Consider the following 23,629-nt stretch of genomic DNA (forward strand, 5'->3'; position numbering starts at 1 on the left):
CTCAGTTTCGAAGACAGACTGTGCACATATGTATCCAATATGTTACATATATCACATATGTATAGATCAACCCTTTCTTGCTCTAAATGATTTCACTGAGAGTGATTGAGAGGCTTGTGGTTAATATTAATAGGAATTCTTTATTTTGGAAAGCAGCTAATCGTAATTGATATCGATGAGTAATGCATACGTTTATGTACAAATATGTATGTATTGTATAGGTGTATATGTGTGTAAGTATATAAATACACGACTATAGACTATGTGGTAATCCATAATTGCTAACTGCTATGCAATCCCCTCCCCCCTCCCCCCAGCCAACCAGTCAGCCAGCCAGCCAGCCAGTCAGCTACCCGTGGTTGAACCCCCTTTGGTCATTGCAATATTGGCATATTTAAATAACTAGTAAATACCAAACGTATAATGCGCATTTTCCTAAATATTGGTCTATTTTTTGTTTTTGTTTTTTTTCGTAGATTATGTACAACTTTGGACTAGATGCTGTTTAAGAATATTTACAATGCTGCATAGACCAATTAACAAAAAAACAAAAAAAAAACAAAAAGACGTTAAAAAAAAAAGCAGATTTACATTTGTAGTTGTAAAGAGAATGCGCTATAGTTAAGAATACTCTAAGATCTTAAATCGAAGTAAATACGACGCCAACTGATTAGTTAATAGCCAAAAGCCACCGTTAATTTGGTGAAGTACAAATTCCATTTTCTAGTCAAATTTAATGCGGCAAGCGAAAAATCTCTTTTTTTCTCTCTCCTCTTCTCAATTTGATGGTAGCGCCACTGTTTGTATATATATATATATATATATATATATATTCAGATGTGCAGCGTTACGCCTGGCAGGGAAACGGAACCGGATGCCGCTGGAGGGATGAGCCGATCCTTGGCGGATGTCTGCGGCTGCATATCCTTGCGCTGATCCACATCGATCACAATGCAGTCGGAGTAGGGCGGCGGGGGTAGATCACATTTAACAACACTGTCGTAGCTCGGCGGCATTGTGTCCACAATGCGTAGCACATCATTCTGCGAATTGATCTGCGAACGTGGCCATCTCATATTATTATATACGATTCTATATATATATACATATATATGTTGTTGGTGTATGTGTACTTACGTGATGCAGTGTACTACTGCTGACACGATTGCCGGCGTCATCGATGGGCCCGGCCCAAATGCAGACGCCCATGCGATGTGTGACATAGCCACAGATGATGACGCTGATCACCAGCATCATAATGCCGAGGGCAAAGACCAACCAGCGTGAGTCGGGGCTCTCCTGCATGTGGTGCAGATTCTTCTCGAGCTGCAGGGCGCACATGATTAGTACCGGCACCGCGACCATTGCCACCAGTAAATCGATTATGGGACGCTGATTGCCCGGCGCAGCACGAAGCGGCACACGTCCGGCACCCAACGGCGACTGTCCGCCGGGATTCGAATGTGTGCCAAAGTTCTGGCTGCTGCTGTTCGGCGTCAATGTGGAGCGGGCCACAACGGTATTGTGATTCTGGAGCACCATGCTGCGCGAGAGAGAGCGAGAGAGAGAGAGAGAGAGAGAATATATAGAATAATTATAGATATCTCTAAAATCGAAATACATTTATTATGAGCAAAAGTTGTGTTGGTTAAATAATCGCGACCTGTGCAGACTCCCTAGCTGAACATTTTATATATTAATAATTTGTTTAAAACTCATTTCTTTCATATAGATATGATTCACATTCAAAATCAGTTTTCTGTATTTCTAGCATCCTTTGGAAGCACCTGTATGTAGTTGATATCCGGTTGACTTTGATTGTCAAAGTTCTTAATAAATTCTTCGGGAAATATCCGTTCTACTGTTTCACAATATTATCTTTATATTATGTATATTTTTTTTTAAGTGTAATGATATTGCTCATTTGATTTCATGAAAATCATTAAGTGGGTAGAAAAGTCATTCATACCATTTTTGCATTTATATGTTGACATTCATTTGAATATATTAAGAATATATTAAGAAATGTCTTAATCAATTTTAGTAACTCTAATTGCTGGCAGAGTGGTAAATATTGAATTGCAGCCAGACTGGAGTCGTTGGAGTGTGGCTACTGCTGTAGCTTGTAGCTACATTTGTATCTTGAGTGGTGTAAATGTATCTCATGTGCATACCTGTGATCAAATCCATTGCTTAGCAATAAGCCGTAAACAGCTCGCATTTTGCTTCGATTTCTGATTGGTTTTGGACTCCTCGAACGCTCGCCTTTTATTGATATCAATTTAATATTTTATGATTGCTTTATATGCATATTGTTCAATGATTTCAATGTGAAAACTATCCGAGTCTTTGGTGTTTTCTTAATTTCTGTTGTCGTTTTTCCCTGATTGAGTTTCTACGTGACAATTAATTGTTTAACCTTGTTTTCTATGGCAAATGTGCAAACACAAGTTGCAATTTTCAGATAGGAACTGAATTAAAAGGGAGTTAAGAGTTAAATATAATAAATATGAATCAAATCATAAGTTGAGTGGCAATTGAGCTAATGTAGAAAGCAACCACAATTGATCAACTTATTAATTTAAGTCTCAGCTTGAAGATCATGTGTAGGAGTTGAGTGACGATTGGAAAATTTGAGTGACCTTCGCTTGAAATGGAAATTCATTGAAAGACTGCAATCGATTAAATTAAAATTCACTTGAAGTTCTGTGATCAGTTTTTTTTTATATGTTTTTGTTCGGACTCCCAATAACATTTGCATACGGTTTTTTCCCGATGGAATCTAAACGAATCATTCCAGCTAAATGTTGTATGTCATAAATTGCAAAACGTATAAGCTTATAAGCTAATTTAATTTAATCCGTCATCGAATTCTACGAATTACTGTTTTATTGTCAAGAAATCCACAAGACAAAAACAAGTTCGACTGCCTGAACACAGCTGTTATTAAATTGATTAATGATGTGTAATATTCATTTGCAGTCAAAATCTTTACATTTGTCTATTTTATTGCTAACGGAAATCGATTTCTATCGATATTCGCGAAACCGAGGCAGTTATCGACAAAATGAAATAAACTTAATCTGCGCGGGGCTTACGTATTCATACAGACGGGCAGACAGAGATCGACTGTTAAACCTGATCAAGAATATATATACTTTATGGAGTCGATATACCATATTATCGAAAGTATGTTAATCGAAACATTTACAAAAATTCTCCTATAGCATGTGGTCAAGTTCAAGAACGCATTTCCAATCGATAAAATTATACAAAGTTTTGAGTTTTTGAGTCGGTTCTAATTGAATTAACTCACTTAAAGAAACAAATAGACGTAAAAACTACACTAAAATATATTTAGAAAATGAACATAAATGCAAATAGTAAAAAAGTATTTTTTATTTTATCATAAAAATAACATCAAACACCTGCTGATGTTCAAAGCGGCGTATACTTAATATGCAAAGCACCGGCAGATGCACGGCTGGGTTGCTTTCTGGCGCCACAGCGAACAGGTTGGCGAGGCACACATCGATTGGGAGAGTGGGGGAGGGTGGTTACATGCATTTAGCATTTGCGCTGGCCGATTTGCAGCTGTGCATCACGAGATTTTCGCATGCACTTGAGGAGGGGCAGCTGGTTAGCGGCATAGACAATGGCGTGGGTGTTGAAAGCATCGGAGGGGTTTTATTTTTATTGCCACATTCAGTTAATTATATGTCTATTGCCTGAGCTCATTACAAATGGAAAAAAGGAGGCAATTGCGAGCACAAAGAGTGTATATGTATTATTGACCATCATTAACATCAAACAAGTCCATATCTGTCTAGCCGTTCTCAACTATATAATTTCTCGAATATCACACGCAGATCAAGCTTTGTTCATTTTATCGATAGCTGCTCACGTTTCGCAAATCTAAATTCAAATCAATTTCCGATAGCAATAAAATATACAATTTTCAAAATTGATATGGAAATATGGAAGTCTTCTGATATATTATTGATCAACTGTTTCATCGTGTGCGAAACACAGATTTTGTTAAGCCAAACATATTTCCAAATGGAACAAACTAATTTCAGCAAGCCTATTATGTAGATATGTATTTGGGTCTAGTCGTTTGACCAGATCAAAGTGACTTGTTTCTTGTTTCTTTATTACTTGAATACACAGATTAAGAAATTGGAGATTGGAGAGTAAGCTATTGGTTGTCAAGCAGCAAGGCGGCAGACAGCACGACACCTGCCAATTAACACTTTGGGGACTTTGGAGACAACAACAGCCGAGTTGCTTGCGAATTATTACTAATTAAAACTGAAGCGACTTTTGATTTTGCAGGCTCAAACCACCGCGCAGCGAACCTCACCGGCCAAATGTTAAAGCATAACTGGAAAAGTGCATAAGAAAGCGGAAAATAATGTAAGAGCAGCAAACGGCAAACGGCAAACTGAAGCACAGAATAAATAAAATTTGTCAACGCCAAATGGCAACACGAGACTCCACTGACAACAACAATAATAACAATAACAATAACTCACTCCATAATGTGTGTGACACACACACACACACACACAGACACACACACTCTCACATTGTTGTAATTGGCAAGTTCGTAATGTAAATGTTTCATTTTGGCCCGTTCCGCTTTTGTCTTTGCCATTTTCATTGCCTTTGTCTCTGTCTCTGTCTCTGTCTGTGTCACTGTATTGGGCTAACCGGTTCGCACAGCCCACAAGATTCACAATTTTTTAATTCCCAGACACAGACACAGACACTGAATTCTGATTCTGTTTGTTGTTGTTGTTGTTGTGTGCTCTTAATTGGGCGCACCCCAACCTCAACAGACACCAACGAGATCATATTACACCTTTGTACAACGCCTCACGATCTGAACATGTCACGAAGATCACTGCAAAACCACATTCGAGTCGGCTTGCCAATAATGTGCACACATTTTTTAGAGGCTTTCCCTTTTTTGTGGCAACCAGCAATAGATGGAAAAGTGACTTTTTCAAGTAAATAAATCTTATATATCAATCAAGTACCTAACCAAGTCTAAGTTAAGTCTGCTCTTTTTATCTATATGAAATTAAAGAATAATTTAAATATGGTTTGTATCATTAAATTTGTTTGAAAACTGATTATTAAAAACCAAGCCAGAAATATATTATCGAAGATTGAATCCAGTCGAATTCATACTTTTCACTTAAATTATTACTATTTGAGATAACTATTCTTTTTTAGAGATTCACTGACTGTTTCTAACACAGATACTCAAGTGAAAATATAATGCTAAACTTTCCATCTTTGGTTTTGAAGGGCACATGGCATTGACTGCAACTTGTGGCTACTCGAGAGCCGCCTCTAGTCGGATGCAATGCTATTAATGGTCAATTGTGGTGATTGGTTTTTGGCCACAGTTGAGTGGCAGCCGGCAACAGGCTGTTTTTGTGGCGGAAAACTGTGTGTAAAGTCAGCTGCAGCAATTGCAATTGGAATTTTCAACGCGAGCCGCTCTTCATTTTCCTACGCTTTCAGCTATTGCAGCTTTGACCTTGAGTCAGAGCAAGACAAAAACCCGCTGACGCTGACGCTGACGATGACGCTGACGATGATGAGCATTTGTTGTTGATGATGATGATGTTGTTGTTGCTGTTGTTCTTATTGTAGACACACACATATATTGGCCATGTGGTCTGGCAGCAGGGCGTGGCAACAAATTGCACGTCTCAGCTGTGGGAGCGCGTGATTTTCATATACTCATTTTGTTCGTTGCGCTTTTTGTGTGTACTCGCATTTGATGATAAGAGATGCACAGCAAATGAAACAGCAGCTAGACTCAGCCAGACTCATTAATTACAATTGCAGTTGCAATTTACAAAGATAATATTTGCTTGGCTAAATGAATGACCGTAGATACGAGTCAGTTGCCCCTGCTGCTGCTGCTTCTGCTGCTGCTTCTGCTTACTTCTGCATACAAATAGATACAGATATAATAGCATGCGCTCAGATGACAAACGTAAATATTTATTTGCTGTCAATACCAGTTTCATTAGGCGAGAATCTTGACTGATAAGGCCATGCCACTGACTGCAACAGCGACGACGGCGACTCCTGTGCCTTGACCAAATGAACCGGTTAACGGTTAACGCGTTTTGACCCACAACAACAACAAGAATATAAAAAAAAAACAAAAACGTGATCGGCTTATAATGGCTTATGTGCTTGTTGTGGTTGTTGCCACCGAATTTCTCGATTTGCATTTGAATGCAATGTAATTTGTGATTTTGGGACAACGTGGCGTATACTTAACATTACTCGTATTGAACATTGAGAAGTCAGACAAAAAGAAGACACACATTTAAATAACTTGGATGACTAATTCGGAAATTTCATTTCACTCATCAACTAAACATGTTGACCCATTTATTTGTTTAACAGGATTAACAACAATATATATTTTATTGCTTAATAATGTAATACAGATAAAATACATAAGTCCAATTTCATTTAATTTTATTGGCTGCAAAGTGAAAAAATGCATATTTATCAAAGTTTCGTTTTAGCCTTTTGAGGTTTTTGACTTTCTTTTGTCTAAGGGCCATCTTCATCTGGCCGTTAATAAAGATTCTTGCTAACGATTAAAGATGCATTTTAGATCAACACTGAATTGTTTCGCAAAAATATATCTTGAGTAGATTCTCGACTCTATTCGTTGTTATCTAAATGATATGCACACATCACAATTAAAATTCATTATAAGACAATTAAGAATGTTCCAGTCGAGAGAGCTCGACTAATAAATACTTTTATTCTTGCCTATATTTCCAATTGGAAGTCTCCAGTTCTTTTCGTCTGGTAGATTGACGTGTTCATGTAGACGGAGGGACAAACAGACATGGCTAGATCGACTTGGCTGTTCAAGCTGATGAAGAATATACATTTTTTCATGGGCTCAACGATGCATAGCCTGTTACAGACTCTTGCACAATGAGTTCAGAAATAAAATTCGGTTAAAACGATAAACATTTCAAGCATTTTAATCTCAAATTGAGATGTACAATCCTAAATCAAACGATCTCAAGTTGAAGAATACAAATGAAGGACTTGGAATTGCTGGCACATTGTGCATTTTTGATATTTGTATATATATATATATATATATATATATATATATATATATATATATATATATAATTATAGTTTTAGGTTGTTGTGTTTGTTTTGAGCTTCTTCACTTTGCGTAAGCGACTTGAGTATTTAGTTAGTTTGTCTGCTGCGAACACATTTAAGCTCAGCGCGGGTGGAAATACGTGTCTAGATGCCGACTTGCATTCATTCACTTGACACATTCGAATGCATTCAGTTTCATTCATAAATCTCTCTCTCTCTCCTTCTCTCTCTCTCTCTCTCTCTGCTCGCAGTCATTGAGCAGCATCTGCTGTCGATTGCCACTCGGATGCGGCTGCCCAATAAACATATGTAATATGTAATATACTTACAATCTATTTACATATATTATCTATTTACATATATATATATATATAAATATGCAGACATACACATACAAATATAAGATCGTTTATATCTGCTGCTGTTATTGTTGGCATAAGATAAACAATTGCGGACAAGGGCAAGTGAAAAACTTCCTGGGACTATCTCGGGGCCGGTCATCAAAGTGTCAGCGTTGCGCAAAACAACTTTAACAAATTGTCTACCATAAAAGTAACTTGTAATATCTGACACCAGTCCAAAGCATCTACAACTTGACACACAACTGCTGTAGTTATAACCCAATTAGCAAAAAAAAAAAAAAACAACCAATCCAGCAAAACTGCCATCAATTTAGTTAATCTGTGCATTATCGCATAATCTATGGAAACATTCTAATTGATTTGCTATAAGCATGTCAGCTATCTTTTGCAGATTTCACATTTTTTCTCTTATTTCATTTGTTTGGGTTTTTTTTTTTGAAATATTTTTTTTATCGGAAATGGCTTCCAATGCAGTTCTGTTGGAAGCACTTCTTGTCTGGTGTGCAGTTTCGCTTCAGTTGGAAACCTTCGGCGAAGGTTTCAAGCTCAACGCGTTTCCCAAGACGCATTGTCAGCAAATGGCATGAAATTGAAACCAAACCATTGTCACTGCTAACAGATAGCCCGACTTGAAGATACCCTAACTTGTTGTGTATTCTGCCGAAAGTTTCAGAACAGATAGTTGATTTTGTTTTTGATTTAACAACTATATGTAAAACATATAAATATACAAACTTGATAATATGTAATTATCATTGACTTGGACATTTTGTCGACAATCACAATTGTTATTACCCATTTAATATTTAATAAACTGAATATTGGCCCTGAGTTTGCATTGTAAAGATTGTCGCTTCCATTGCGTATTGTATTTATATATATGTATATATGTTTATTTTGTGATCGCGACTTAAGCGAAAAGCAAATATAAATTAAAGACAGCAGCAGTAGCAACAATATTGACTCTAAAGTCATTAAAAAAAAGTAAATGTTTTGAAACTGATAGCGACAAATGCTAATTCAAATAGCACATTATTAGCGCCAAAGTGATCACAATTATGGCCAACACAGCTATTTGCAACTAGCCTAAGATATTTCCCCTTATCAGACAAGTAAGTAAATTTTCTGTAAATATGAAATATTTACTATAATCCTCCCGACTATAAACAGCGACTGTTGCCGGGCAAAAGCATTCACTTTCAATGCTTATCAGCTGCATTTGTGTGCCAAGTCTGAGGCGATTTCGAAATAAGTTCAAACAAATGGGAATTACCACAAAACAATCACCTTGAAATATAACCTTCCTGATCTGATATATATATGTATTATATCTTAATTGAAATATACATTGTATTATATTGTATCTAACGAAAGGAATAAACATTGCTCATCTATAGATGGTTGTGAGTGGTACTCATTAGTGTAAAAGAAACTTCTCATTTCTGGATTAGTGTGAAATATTAATTGTTTTTTTTTTTCGAAAAAGAATACCCGGAATTTTCAGCATTTTCACTTTATGACTTTTGTGATAATGATGAGCTTTAGTCATGCTCATTGCGGACGGTTCTCGAAATGTTGATGGAGATTTTCTTATGTTTTTTGCTGCGTCTGAAATCATGAGTTTTATGCAATATATTCTTCTTTTTTTTTTATCTGGCTGTTTGTGTTCAGCGCGTGTCTGGGGCTACATAAATTGTCTACAAACTGATAACAAAAACAACAACAACAACAACAACGAGAACAAGAACAACATTTCTGATATCTACAATAAGACACAAGACAATTGCGACTAATTACGACGGGGCGGCAAAAATAAACGAACACAACTTGAAATGTGGCCCAGTTTTTTGTTTTTTTTTTCAGATGTATATACAAGGGCGTAGGCATACCCAGGGGAAGGGAGGGGGGGGGGGGCGGTACAACAGTTACATAGTTACATCATAACTTTACATATGGTTGATTGCCGAAAGAAAATTTGAAACGATTTGATTTGGATTTTAACTTCAGCTGAGTTTTTGACAAACCGTTGGAAGCACGGCTTAGATTGAAATGTATAAGTAAATTACAATTCGCCAACTTTTCAATAGGGAAAAAGAGAGCTATTTGGCCCCCGCCGGCTGCCCCTTTGCGCAATGCTGTGTGCGCCCTTGTCTACATATGCAACTGTAAGCCATCTATGTAGTCTGCCTGTGTGTGTGTGTGTGTGTAGAGATACCACCCCATATTGTAAGAGTATATATATAGTTATATATATACATATGCTGTGGATAGTAGATACTATATGGTCGGTTAAGGCGAGGTTGGGATGTGGGAACAGCATTAATGCATTAATTGATCGCAGTGCCGCTTTTTATTGTCAGTCTTGGAATGGCACATGAAATTTGTTGGCGTTGTCGCATTTTGATTGACTAAATTACGCATCACTTCAAGGGCGCCAGAGGGGCGGGTTGGGGTTGGGGGTTGGGGTTTGGGGTTTCTAGGCAAAGAAGAGCTGGCCAATTTGCTGTAAGAGTTTTAGACGAGAATGCTGCTGTTGTTTTATGATGTGGATGCTGTACGCGTTACTCGCAGTTCCTGTTTGGTCACGTAGTCATTTGACAATCATTGGAACTTGTCGTTGTGGTTTCTATACACACATACATGCATACACACATACATGCATACATGTGTATATATTTTTTGTTATTTTTCTTGTTTTTATACATATGCATATATTGCTATATTTTCTTTTTGTGATATGTACACATTTTGTTTTTGATTAGTTTGTTTTTATAGGTTTGTTTGTTTTTTGTCTTTATATATATGCTGTTGCTGTTGCTGCTGTTGCTGCTGCTGTTGTTGTTGTTGTTGCTTAGCTGGACTACGTAAGAAAATACGAAATTCAAAAAAATCTATATATAGAAATTAAAAGCAAAAATTCGAATGTCGTCGACAGCGATTTTTGTTTTGTTTGATTTGATTTACTTATGTTTTCTTCCCAATTTTTGTACGTTTTAAATCAGTTTTTGTTCCTATCAATGTGGTACATGTAATTTGAATCGATAATCGATTAGATAACGTACAGGATATGATAGAGTATAAACTAGCTGAGTGCTAATTAGTTGTGTAAATAAATAGATAGATTTCCCTGTTGACAATGCAATTTGCATGTTGTGTAATAGTTTCAATAGATCCTCCTCAATGGGTCCACCCTCCCGCCCCTGCCCTGCTATGCACAAATCGATCGCTATTTATTGAGACACCAGCATATGCATAAACAAATAGTGTTTTCTATTTCGCTGTGGCTGCTTATCGCAGCTGAGTCTGAAGAGTCGCCGTGCCAATCAGTGCTAAATTGCCTTACTGCTGCCTCACCCCTGACCCCTCGCCACAGGCCCTCCCCAACACTCCACATGAAGCAATTTATTTATAGCGCATACGAAACAGCAAAGAGCGCAGAGCGCAGAAGAATTGAAACATGTTTATGTTTGCCGAATGTTTCTTTTGATACCCTGTACCCAATTATCGACGATTTAATAGGGTATAATGAAATCAATTCATTCCGATCAAGTTCATCTATTTTCAATTTCAAACATTTACAATCCATCAACTGTCAATTTGGAAACAGAATCATCGTTCAACATTCACTAATCCATTCTAGGCGGGGAGGGGGCGGCACTCTCGACTGGAGTCCGCTTGCCGAGGGTAGTCAGGGGATTGGTTGTTGTTATGCTATATCGGATGGCTCCTATTTGAACTAATTAATAATGAAATTTAGATGCGAGCTGCTTGTCTAAGTCATTTTGCAGTTGTTTTCATTTTTTACATTTCTTTTTTATGTGTTCCACATTTGTTTTTGTTTCAATTTTTTGTGTTTTGCTTTCATTCGCTACTCACTTCAAATTGTTTTGGCCTCTTCTCTTCTTCTCTTCTTCTCTGTCTCTTGTTCTTGCTCGCGCTCTTTCCTCCTTGTTTGTTTTGGTTGTTTTTTTTTTCTGTTTTCTTTTTCTTTTTTGCCACTCTCAAAGTTCTCCTGTTGTTGGCGTATTTCGTTTTTCGTTTTCGTTTTCGCTTTCACATTTGTATCTCAAGGAACATCACAACAACAAAAAGAAAAAATCACACTCATGAAAAAAATATATATATAACAAACACCAGCAACAAATCGAAAACTTTTCAAAATGTTTCAACGCCAAATTTTGAACTCGCGTTTTTTGTTTTTCGCTTTGTGTGTGTTTTTGTGGTTTGGCTTTGGGAGAAATGTTTTGATTATTTTGGATTGGTGTTGTGCGGCTGTTCGTGCTGCTGCTGTTGTTGTTGTTGTGCTGGTTGTTGTTGTTGAGATCGAGACCGTTGGCATAAATGCGCATACATTCAGCTTCACCTGATTGCGGCGTTTGCAATGCGCTTTGTGGCAAGTTGAATGCACTTTTTGGCAATCTCACGGCTTCAAATGCGACTGCGACTGCGACTGCGAATGCGGATATGAATGACGATTGTATCTCGTGGATTCTATCTATCTGTCTATCTATCTTTGCTGTCGCTGATGCTGCTGCTGCTGCTGTTGCTGCTGCTGCTGCTGCTGCTGGCGCTGGTGCTGGTGCTGCTGCTGGCGCTGGTGCTGGTGCTGGCTCTGTGTGTACTCGTATCGCTTCTGGCTGAGCCAAAGATTGTGATCCTCGCTGCCGCTCTCAAAGGCCACACGCCAGTGCACCATTACAACTCTGGCTGCAAATTGATTGCCCCTCGGGCTGTTGCCACAATGATATTTGTTCTTCTTTTGCCTCTTCGACTATTTTGTCTTCTTGCTGGATACAATCTGGTCGTAGCAAATGGGCTAGCTTACTTCAAAGCCAGTTCAAGTTGTGTGTGCGTTTTTTTTTGTTTTTCTTCTTTATTTTTTTCTTTACCAGTTTGCCGACTGTTAAGGATCTTCAGTGGGCCTTGAACTTTAGAGCATGGCAACGGCCATGGCAACGACAACAAAAAAAACGACACGACGTATACGTGACGACCGGTCTTTTTGGGATGCGCCACACGGTACCGATACGGAGGCGGGCCACACGGACTATGTCTATCGATCGATCGAGCAAGCAAGATTCTTCCAAGATTCTTCAACTGAACTCAACTGAACTGAGCTGAACTGAACTGAACTGAACTGTTGGCGAGCAGCGTTGAGCAGCAACTGTTCGCATGAATCGCACGCTGTCGCCGTCGCAACCGTTGTCGCTGTGGCTGCTGCCGTCCGACATCGACGTCGACATCGACGTCGCCGAGCATCGAAGATGCTGCCACGACGCCTCGACGCACAGTGGGCACATTTTGTCTGTTTTCTCCCAATGCATCGATGTGTGCATATGTTTTGATACCCTTAGAAGCAGTTGTCTCCGCTCCCATAAAATATATTTACTCTTGATCAGCATCACTAGTCGAGTCGATATAGCCAGGTATGTCTATCCCAATTTGGGAATCACAACTCCCACAAACTTGGCATAAAGCCTATATCATATAGCTGTCATGGGAACAAAGATCGAAAGTTCAGTTTTAAGTTGTGGAAATTTAAATGTTTAAGATTAACGACTGATTATGTAATCTTTGCTGTGTCAAAGTTAACCGTTTTTATTTAGTATTTTTAATTCGAGTCACGTTTCGTACATTATAACCAAATAGTTCAAATAGTTCTTATTTTTCTGATTTTCTTTTGTCTATATACAGTGTGGGTTGGGGCAGTGCCCTCCTCCCAGAACGCCCTTGGTTATTGTATCTAGTGAATTGTTATAATCGAAATCAATAATGAATTCTATATAAAATCTCGTATCTTGATGAAGCACAGGCTTTTACATTTTTAAATAGCTATAACAATATTAAAACATGAAATTGGTTGTTTTTTTTCTTTCATGTTTTGCATTCTTAAAATATATGTAGATATAAGATATAGATTTGGATGTAGATATATGTATTAGAGCATTTAATGTTGAACCTGTAAATAGAAGCTCACTTAATAATGCTTAAATAAATTCCAATTGCTTTGGATATATTATTTTTGGTATTTATATTGAGCAATTGGGGCATTGGCCCCACAGTGTGACGTCGTCGTCGCAATCAGCTGATGGTCGTTGACTGACTGAATTGTTCTAACCCCTCGCACTCTCTCTCTCTCTCTCTCACACACTCTCTCCCTCTATCTTGCTTTCTCTTTCTCTAGAGCGATGTGCGTATTTTATTTACGTATATATATTTTTTTTGTTGTTGCTCTTTTTGCTGGTGCTCTCAGGACATATACATTATATTTACAGTGCATACTTCTCGCCGAGACACTGATAATAGCCTTATCTGATTGTCAAGTGACACATTGAGGTGATGATAATGATAAGGATGATGATATGCCAACACATCTGCTTTACGACCCGCACACTCTAAAACTGGAAACGCAGTACTGTGAAAAATAAATGAGAGTTTTATTGCACACAATTTCTGAGAAATTTCAAAATACAGCATTGTAAAAGAATAATAGAAACAATAATAGAAAATGATTTCTTGAATTGTTGCATTTTAGCATATACTCGTACACGTTGTAAGTTTGCAAATCATCCATATAAATGATATCAGTTTGTTCATCCCAATCGTCTTTTTGGCCAGTGTACGATACGAAGTAGTTGTAGTTCTGATGCAATCTGGTCGATAAGAGATGAACTAAGGTTTGCGTGGTACAGTGGCAAAAACAAGCAGCAATCTCTGCTCTAGATATGATATTATCCAGCTAGATTGTATACCGCATACCGCGTGCCATGCGAACTGATGCATTTGCACACACACACACACACACACACACACACACACAGAAGTCTTCGTGCTTGGCTTATCCACAACACTTTTAATAGTTCAACAAAACTGTGCTAAGCTTCAAGTACACAAATAAAACAATATTTTTGCTGTCAACAGCAAGTCCGTAAATTTTTGGTAATGCAATGATAATAATGATTAGCAGCTTCGCAGGAAAACTTTAGTTTAAAGAGGCATTTTTGATCTATAAAAGATATTGACCTTCAAAAGTAATTGTAATAAAAAATAAAAATAAAAATTAATATTCAATGATAAAATCAGACAATTACACTTGAATTGAAATGATAAAATGAACTTAATTACTGATCAACACCAATGCAAATATATTATATATATATATATAATCATTGTATATAATCGTTATATGCATTCATTTGAACTAAGATATTCTAATCGGAATTCATATTGGGTCATGCACCTTTTAGTCATGAGGTTTGACATCGAAAATGTTTAAAACATATGCATATAAATATTTTATTACAGGCTGCCGAACCTTGAATAACCTAGCAGATATATTGTATACTCAATTACAATTCTTCGATTATTATCTGTATATTATAAAAACACGCAACAGTTCGTTGTCGCATATATATTCAATTTCCTTAATCGTATTTTATCAATTTATTTTGCAACTGAAGTTTTTTTTAAGTCAACTGATGAAAATTTTTTTACTTTTTTTTTTTGGTGCTATGTAACGATGTAAATATACATACATATATATATATATATATATTGTAGATACATACAATATACTTTGAGTCCGAGTTGTGTTATTAAATTTCTTAATTTAACGAATGAATTTTTATGATTTTACTGCTTAACTTCACTTGAACTGGATTTTTTTGCTTGGTTCTTTCAAATCACGCAGAAAAGACTTGAGCGTTTAATAGTCCAATTTCTTATCGTTTAACCAAACGAAAAAGTTCCAAAATGATTTCAACATTTGTTGTCGAATTTCTTGAAATTCCATCGATCTACTGACGTTCTTAAGGGAAGTCCCGCTCATAGCTATTGACACATAAATAGCTTATATTAAATAGATTACATTTTTAATGTTTTTTTTTTGTTGTTTCTATATAAACCTATTCAGTTGTTGCTTCAAATCTAAGTAAAAATAAAAATTATAGAATCGGCTGAGATGATGATAATGCCAATAGAAATTTTTTTATTACTAACATTTATTACAAACAATTACAGCCAAGATTGTATAGGTAGACTTATTAGATAGGTCCAATAACCTATTCAATTTAAGGTTTTTATTCATCATTCTACCGTTACTTGCTGCTTACAGTGCAACGGACTTGACCAAGATCAAAGATTTCTACTTAATTTCTATGGCCTGACCCACCCCCGATAATCTTCACTTGTGTTTTGTGGGGGTTTCTTTTGTTTTTGTTATTGTTTTTGTTATAGGTAAAACGTGATCGGAACCAAAGCTGGAGATCGGCTTGTTGCTAATTTGCGAAATGAACTTGAGTTTTGCTATTGTCAAGCAGCCGCAATTGCGGCTTTACATTTGCGGTGTCACGTCCGCAGCCTTATCGGACCCCGACCAGAGCACAGCAGAGCAGAGCAGAGCAGAGCAGAGCAGAGCAGTGGAAGCCCAGTAGCGTAGTCTCTACAATCTGCACATGGGTAAGTCTGCTCACGAGCCGTGCATCAATTAGATAACTGGTTTAGCTTGGTTAGAGCCGTGTGCAGATAACTTGGCTTAATTTATAGGCATTGATAAGACATTTGAACTTTATGGACCAGCACTGCGACGGGAAGTGCTTAGAAGCAGCAACAGCAGCACCACAACCACCACTGTCATCGTTGCCTCGTTGCCGTTATCAATCCGTATTAGGCTTATCTATTTGGCTAGGTAAACAACGCAATTAGACAATAACAGACAACGGTGATTCCAACAATGCTTCCCGCACGAACTCGACTCGACGCAGCGCGATTTGAATGCTGGCCAAAAGCCTTAATAACCCATCCAAAAAAAAGAAGTAACTTTATTAGATTATGGTGAAAACAAATTGTGTTTTTGGCGACATGGAAAATGTTCTTCAAAATGATGAAAATAATATCGACAAAACAGACACTGAACATCGTTGCAAATGACCAGAAAATATTTAAATTAATCTTCGCAGAGGCTAAATAGAATAATATTTAAAATTAAGCTAATATCAAAATAAGTCTCGAATTCGATCTGCTTGTTTTGAAGTTTGAGTCCCAAAATAGAACTTTGCTCGCTCAATTTTATCATATCAACTCAAATGCTTTTCCTGATTTGATGTCTGATAAATGATATATACTACCGCATACCTAGAAGGTACTCGCAGGTGTTGTCTGGCGCAAATGTTTCTCTTTCAATGGCAACAATTACTTTCACTGCACACAAATACAATATATACATATTTCTATTTGTATCCAACACTTTTTTAAGACTCATTTGTTGTTATTCTCTTTCAATTGTTACCAACGCCAAATACACAATCTGTTCCGGCGGGCTCAGAACTACTTCGAGTGCTCCTTCACTGAAAGAGAGAGAGAGAGTGAGAGAGAAAGAGTTGCTTAAACATCGGATTGTTGTTAGTAGTTGGCGTTACAATTCAATTTGTTTAAATTGTGCCTTTATTTATTTAGTGTTTCGTCAAACAATTTACAATAAACGCAAACGCTTGCATTGAATTCGCCGAATGTACGAGTACCCAAATCGAGGGGCTCCAGTATCTAGAATTTAGTGACTAGAAACTAGATGCTGCATACTGGGAGATTCTTGCATCTTAGTGTGGCTCAAAAACATACATACTTATATACATAAGTTAAGTACAATACATTTAGCGATGCTGAGATTGATTTAGTAATTAGTTGCTGTTAGTTGCTTGTGTATTCGCTTTGGCTTGGCATTGACTCGATTGCTCGACATTTATAACTACTTTGCGCATACATAGAGGTAAATAAATGTATTAAATAAATCAATAATAATACAATTAATTAGCAGCCAATACAAAAACCCGATTGAAATTGCTTGAGTGAAGTTTATTGTATGACTAGTTGCTAAACGTTTTCGCGAATATGGTTTTGGTTGCATTAAGTTTTATAGTTTTCAGCGTTTCGGTTTACCTTTTATTTTGTATTTTTGTATTTTTGTATTTTTATTTGTATTTGTATTTTACTGAACGGTGGGCAATAAAGGAAACGAGAACACATATGTAAACAGGATACCAACATTACATTTGAGAACGCAAATAATGTTCGAATAACTAACAATGATAATAATACTTAGTATGTATATTATATATACATATATACTATGTATGAATGTATTCTATGTGGTATAATAAAAAGCCAATTTAACAATTGTACAGTTTACTATAGTTGTAGTCACTTCTGGTGTTCTTTTGCATGACTTTTGTTGGCACCTCTCTTCATTCATTCATTCATTCATTCATTTCTTGGTTGGTTTGGTTTGTGTGACATTTGTGATATTGATATAAATTTGACAACTAGCGCACATTGAGATTGTATTTGAATACAATGTTATAATTAATAATAATTTATTTGCAGCTGCTGATGCTGCCTGCTGCCTGCTTGCTGCTTGCTGCCTGCTGCTTGCTGCTTTTGTATACGTTTAAAATTAGACACCATTTACAAACATACAATACAATTACAATTACAATTACATACACAAAGAGATTTTCTGGGTTTCTTTCTACCGATTATTAAATTAGTGACCGCCGCCCAAAAGTAGGCAATAATATTTCCAATATTAGCTCGCTCGCATGCATCTAAATGTAAATGTATGTTGTGCGTAAATATATTACTTCATTCGCTTAGAGGACTACACTTATCTTAATTGCTAGACCGACTTGATCGGTGTATGCAGCTCTTTACTTGAGATCCCTTGAGCGCTAATGCCACAATACATATGTATATATGTAAATGTCAATGTATATAATATACTAAGTATTACATTATATTTTTTTTTATCGTGTATGTATGCATTCTATATATTTGTGTATGCGTGTGTGTGTGTGTGTGTGTCTCTCTCTGTGTGAGTGTGTGTGTGTGGGTATATATTTCATTTGAATTTCCTTGCTCTCGTTAAGCGTATGCAGTTGTAGTTGATGTGCTCAGATTTTGGCTCAATTCACATAGATAATATTAAGTACTATAGCAAAGTTTGTAAGCGGTATTTCCCTAAGATTGCTATTGAGAAAGATTTAATTTGATTGGTTGGCCTGCCACTGTGCATGTGCATATCTATGTATATATGTGTGTAGCTCAGCTACGAGTCAGGTATACATGGGTATGCAGTCCTTACTTAGCTCACCTCTTCACCTCTCTCCCTCTTTCTCCATCTCTCTGTCTCTTTTTGCTTTTATATTCTTTTCATCATCCTTACCCCCAATTGTAACTCTTTGGTTTGGAAATCTAATCTTTTTTCTGTAATTGGTTGTCTTTCTTTCGCCTTTATTCTAGTCCTGTTGGAGTCGTCTCATTGCACACAAACATATACATATATATAGAGTAACGCACACACACATATATACATATACACACATACAAACAAATATACAACACACGAAAGGCGCTGAGGCGCACAAAAAACAAACAATATATAAAGAAATATGGCAAAAACTATCTTTTAGTTTTTTGTTTGTTTTTTTTTTTGGAATAACGTTTACAAATTGTTTAAGATTAATGTTTTTGTTGCCCTTAGCGGATATGTGAAAATGTGTGTGTCTCTGTGTGTGTGTGTGTGTATTAAAAGGAACGAATTGTAAGAGGAGCTGTATGTATGTTAGCAAGTAAGTGAGGCTTTAGACAGAGCGAGTATAAGTAGCAAGTAAAAAGTAGCGAATAGTAAGTAACGAGTAGCGTGTTCGTTCTATGAATTGAATTGAATTTTATTGCTTCGATTGTTGTCGTTTAGTTTTGAGATTTCTCATACGCTGCTCGTAGTGTGAATAGTTTTTTTGTAACACATGCGAATACAAGTAAATTATGCTAAGTACTCGTTTATGTACTATGTTGTCATTAGTAGTTAGTTATTTTTCTTTTTTGGTGTTTGGATTCCATTTAGTGGCACTATTTTTATGCTATTACCTAAGAGATTATTTTGTATATGCACTTAAGTAAGTTGCTTTTTGGTGTTTGCGGTTACAGCTCGATAATAACATGGTTTGGCTCTTGTATTTCTTGAATAACGATTTATCTCGGCTACATTATTATTATTATTATTTGATTTTTCTTCTTTTTTTTTTGTATATATTTTACTCTTACTTTCTCTGCTGCTGCTGCTTCTGCTGCTGCTTTCCTATTTCGAGAATCACTTGGCAGTTTTATCATTGGTGTTTTTTTCGTTTGCATTGAGTTTGTTTTTAAATACGAGAATTTCGGAACGCAGGACACGATACAAGGAAACAGGAATGGACGTCGACAGTGGGGTGGCGGGAGAGGGGGAGGGGGGTTGGTGACTAACTACGTACAAATAGTTTGCGGGGTCACATTGGGTTAACGGTTAACAGAACAAGGTTAAGAACACACGCGACCTAGTGGCAAGAGGCAAGGTATTAATTAATAACTATTAATAGGTAACAACGTTAAATATACATCAAAATACGCGTCCAAATACGACCACTACAGTTAGTACTAACACACACAATTTCATCCAACGCATTGTCTATCACCGGGACCGGGACGAGGTCCAGGACCAGGACTAGGACCAGGCCCAGGACCAGGACAAGGACCGGAACCCGGCCCAGTACACAAAATCAGCTCATCTCGATTGTGAACTGCGTCCGAATGCCGGAACAGGCAGTTCGGGTTTCTCAACGTTTCTCAACGCTTCACCCCAAAGAGATTGGGTATGGACTTGATCTTCTTGCGCGAGCAGTTCACATAGTCCTTGTACATGTCGGAGCGTAGATAGCGCGAGTAAGAATCGCTCTTCATCAGATGATACACGTGCGAGGCAGCCACATCGAAGCACCAGCGATTTGGACCATTTGGCGAGTTAACAGCCTCGCGTGCCAGCTCCACAGATTTTGAGTCCACGTTCACTGGACAGGGTGCATCGGGTGCGAGAAACTCTTGCCAAATTCGGTGTATAGCCTCCTTGATTTCGGACTGTGGCAGCGCCTTCATCTCCTGCACCGATTCCCAGAATCTGATATAATCGAAAGTAGCAGTGATCAAATTGTAAGTTGCGCGACTATTCTCTATTCACTATTCTCACTCACTTGAGATTCTCGCCGCTGTACTCCTTCTCCAAGAACTTGGTGAACTGGTCGCGCCCAATGGCATCGTTGAGCAGCTCGCGCAGACTGAACGCCCATCGCTTGACCCGACGCACAGGAACTTCTTTGCTGTAGTGGACGAAATCAGATGCAGATCGTAATCCAATTGAACGGAGCCATTGACTTTTGCTTACGGCTTACCTATTTTTCTCGGTATCCCACATTTCGGTGCTATCCGTTTGCCAGGGATTGGGTAGCTCCGGCAACGTTATAAAGTAATCGAACTCATTATACTGATCGTAGTAGGCAACCAAACTAAAGTACAATAAAATGAAGCAAAACAATTGTCAGATGTCAGTTTTATATATATATGTATGTGTCAGATATATATATATGGATAGATTCGACTCACGCCTCAGCTGCCTTGGACACTTTGATTGTGCGCCGCTCGAGCTTCTGCTTACGCAGTGCAATTATACGCGTCAGCTGCTCGACGGGATTCTTGGCCACAGAGGCACCAGATGAGCCGGTGCCGTGACTGGAGCCGCCGCGTCGATAGGCCTTCTTAATATCAATCTCGGTGGTATTGACACAGCCCGGCATCGGCCGGTGCACGTCCCAAAAGGCGCGCTCCTGCGAGTCCAGCACCTTGCGCTCCAATTTGTCCCGCTTCTTGGCCACCTTACTCTGCGATTCGGCCTGCCAATTGGAATCAAAGTGATTGGTTAGATTAATGTCAATGATTTAGTTATTGTTGATGATATCGCACCTGCATGAAGATGAACTCCCATTTGCGCGAGAACATCTTCTGCAGCTTGGCCAGATTCTCGGCCTCGTAGTCGGCCAGCTCCAAGCGTGTCTTATTCTGCATGGTTCGCTTGCACAGATAAACCGCATAGTCTGTGTTCTCCGGCTCCCAGCAGTTCGATGGCCAGAAATATGGTGTCTGAAATCTAACGGAAAAGCAGTTAAAATTAGAGAATTAGACAACAATTCGAGTGGCGAGCTTGCAGCTGGCTTGGTTACCTGTAGAAGGTGCCATCGTTCTTTACGGTCAGCGCATGATCATCAATGGGAAAGATGTAGCCGTGCGAGCTAAGCAAATGCGCAAAGTGAAGCGCCTCTGTCACATCCTCCACATCGAAGTTCTTCAGTATCCAGGCAACCAAATCAGCCCCCGTAAATACCGATGGCACCTTGCTCATAAACGCCTTCACCGTGCGCACAGCCACTCCGCTCGACTCCGCCTGCATCTTCTCAATGATGGCCTCCATCTGCAATTCAGATATACAAATAAACAACGAAAATATATATATACATTTACTTGATATATTCTGTCATCAATGGATTACAAAAACTAATGCAATTGTTGTCAAATCTTTTTGATTTTTTATAAACCATTATTTGACATTGGAAATGACAAATTTAGGAAATTCTTCTCATTTTATGTTGAGCAATTTGACTATTAGTCGATTTCTAAGTGAATGCTAGATTCGATGATATGATAAGATATATAATAATATATGTAATGAATGTTTGTCAGATTGCAAAGCTAACATTTAAAATGCTTAGACAGCTTTCTAAAGGACAAAGGGCAATCTAAAATTAAACCTCTTCAAAAGCGAGTTAGTTTTAAAAATGTTGGATATATATATATATCTATCTAGATATAATTATATATGCCACTCACCTTTTTATAGACAAGTATATTGGGCGCATCTTCATTCTTGCTGCCCCGCTGCGAGTGATGCGATTGCTGCATCGCTGACGCCGCTGCCGTTGGCTGCTGCTGCGGCGACTGCGACGACGACGGCGACTGCGACTGCGATTGGGACTGTGACTGCGAGGTTGAATGATGATGATGGTGATGATGATTGCTGCCCACGCTAAGCAGGCCACTTGACTTGGACGCCGTTGATGACCCACTGCCGCTGGGTGCTGTGGCATCCCGAATGCTGACCGTCTTGCTGCTCGCAGGTGGCGTTGCAGCCACAACTGTTGTTGTTGCTGTTGTTGTTGTTGTTTTGCTATTGTTGTCGACAGCAATCGCATTGTTGCCGCCACCGTAGCCAGTTATAGTGGCATTGGTAGTGATAATGGTGGCGCTGCTGGTGATTATGATTGAGGTGGCGGTGGTTGCGGTGGTGACGCTGCTGATGGTGCTGCTAATAATCTCGCAACTACTGCTTGCATTAGTATTAACATCCACTTGACCAGGCTCTGACTCAGCAGGCACAGCAGCAGCAGGGATAGCAGCAGACGCAGCAGCAGCAGCAGCAGCAGTTGCTGTTGCAATCGCAGCTTCATCTGTATTGGCTTTGACTGCTGCTGCTGCTACTGCTGCTGTTGGCATTGACATTGGCATTGGCATTGATGTTGTCGCTGGACTGATGTTATCCGTTGCTGCTGCTGCTGCCGTTGTTGTTATTGTGGTTGCTGTTGCTGCTGCGTCTGCTTGTGTTGATTCTGCTTGCGGTACAGATGTTGGTGACGCCACTGGCGTCTTGGGTGCGCTGCTCATGGCCAGCGCATTTGTTGCTGCTTGCGTGCTGCTCTGTGTTTTGTCCGCCTCTGAATTCATTGTTACCATCGTACACACCCGCTGCCTCTGCCTCTGACTCTGACTCGGACTCGGACTCTGGCACTCTGACACTCTACTGACTCCGACTTTGGTCTTCTGGTCTCTGCGCTTCTGCTGCGGCGAGCTATTTATAAACGCGCCACGCGACGCTTCCACTCTTCAAATGCTGTTTTGTCCAAAATGTGTGTGTATGTATGTGTGTGTGTGTGTGTGTGTGTGTGTGTGTATCCTTTTGCGTGCGTTATCGACTTTGCGTTCGCCGTCCGAGTTTGTTAGCTTGCGTAGTCAGTGCGTGTGTGTGTGTGTGTGTGTGTGTGTCTGTGTTGCGTGTTTGTTTGTATGTATGTGTGTCTGTATGCCTGTATGTATGTATGGCGTTCTGTGTGCTGTGGCGACAGGCCAACAGGCAAAAATGTTGCAACTCCCCTCGTCGAATGTGTGACTTCAATGTAACGCCGCCATTT

At 38.5% G+C, this 23,629-nt stretch overlaps 2 protein-coding genes across 3 annotated transcripts in view; both read right to left on the minus strand.

Annotated features, from left to right (window-relative positions):
* Positions 1 to 120: 120 nt before the first annotated feature.
* LOC6565952 lies at positions 121 to 11,430 on the minus strand. 2 transcript variants are annotated; one of them, XM_001992377.3, is made up of 3 exons: positions 11,409 to 11,430; positions 1,138 to 1,543; positions 121 to 1,055 (listed from the first exon to the last, which is right to left on the minus strand). In XM_001992377.3, exons 2-3 carry the CDS (start codon positions 1,540 to 1,542, stop codon positions 834 to 836), a joined length of 627 nt encoding a protein of 208 aa, XP_001992413.1. In that variant the 5' UTR covers position 1,543; positions 11,409 to 11,430; the 3' UTR covers positions 121 to 833. The 2 variants fall into 2 exon arrangements, with proteins under 2 accessions (XP_001992413.1, XP_032594694.1); XM_032738803.2 differs by lacking the exon at positions 11,409 to 11,430 and adding an exon at positions 2,175 to 2,265.
* Positions 11,431 to 19,060: 7,630 nt separating this feature from the next.
* The window catches only part of LOC6565954 (regulator of G-protein signaling 7), a 5,008-nt gene continuing 439 nt past the window's right edge, over positions 19,061 to 23,629 (minus strand). Inside the window, exons 1-7 of the mRNA XM_001992379.2 lie at positions 22,275 to 23,629; positions 21,611 to 21,858; positions 21,354 to 21,537; positions 20,997 to 21,283; positions 20,786 to 20,899; positions 20,588 to 20,713; positions 19,061 to 20,514 (exon numbers count right to left, since the gene is read on the minus strand). The exon at positions 22,275 to 23,629 is cut by the window's right edge and continues 439 nt beyond it. Of these exons, the coding sequence (XP_001992415.2) occupies positions 20,187 to 20,514; positions 20,588 to 20,713; positions 20,786 to 20,899; positions 20,997 to 21,283; positions 21,354 to 21,537; positions 21,611 to 21,858; positions 22,275 to 23,174 (2,187 nt within the window). The 5' untranslated portion in view covers positions 23,175 to 23,629 and the 3' untranslated portion in view covers positions 19,061 to 20,186. The remainder of the gene's footprint in view (positions 20,515 to 20,587; positions 20,714 to 20,785; positions 20,900 to 20,996; positions 21,284 to 21,353; positions 21,538 to 21,610; positions 21,859 to 22,274) is intronic.

This window comes from Drosophila grimshawi, unplaced genomic scaffold (assembly GCF_018153295.1).
Source record: "Drosophila grimshawi isolate 15287-2541.00 unplaced genomic scaffold, ASM1815329v1 contig_848, whole genome shotgun sequence".
In the NCBI taxonomy this organism is placed as follows: domain Eukaryota; kingdom Metazoa; phylum Arthropoda; class Insecta; order Diptera; family Drosophilidae; genus Drosophila; species Drosophila grimshawi.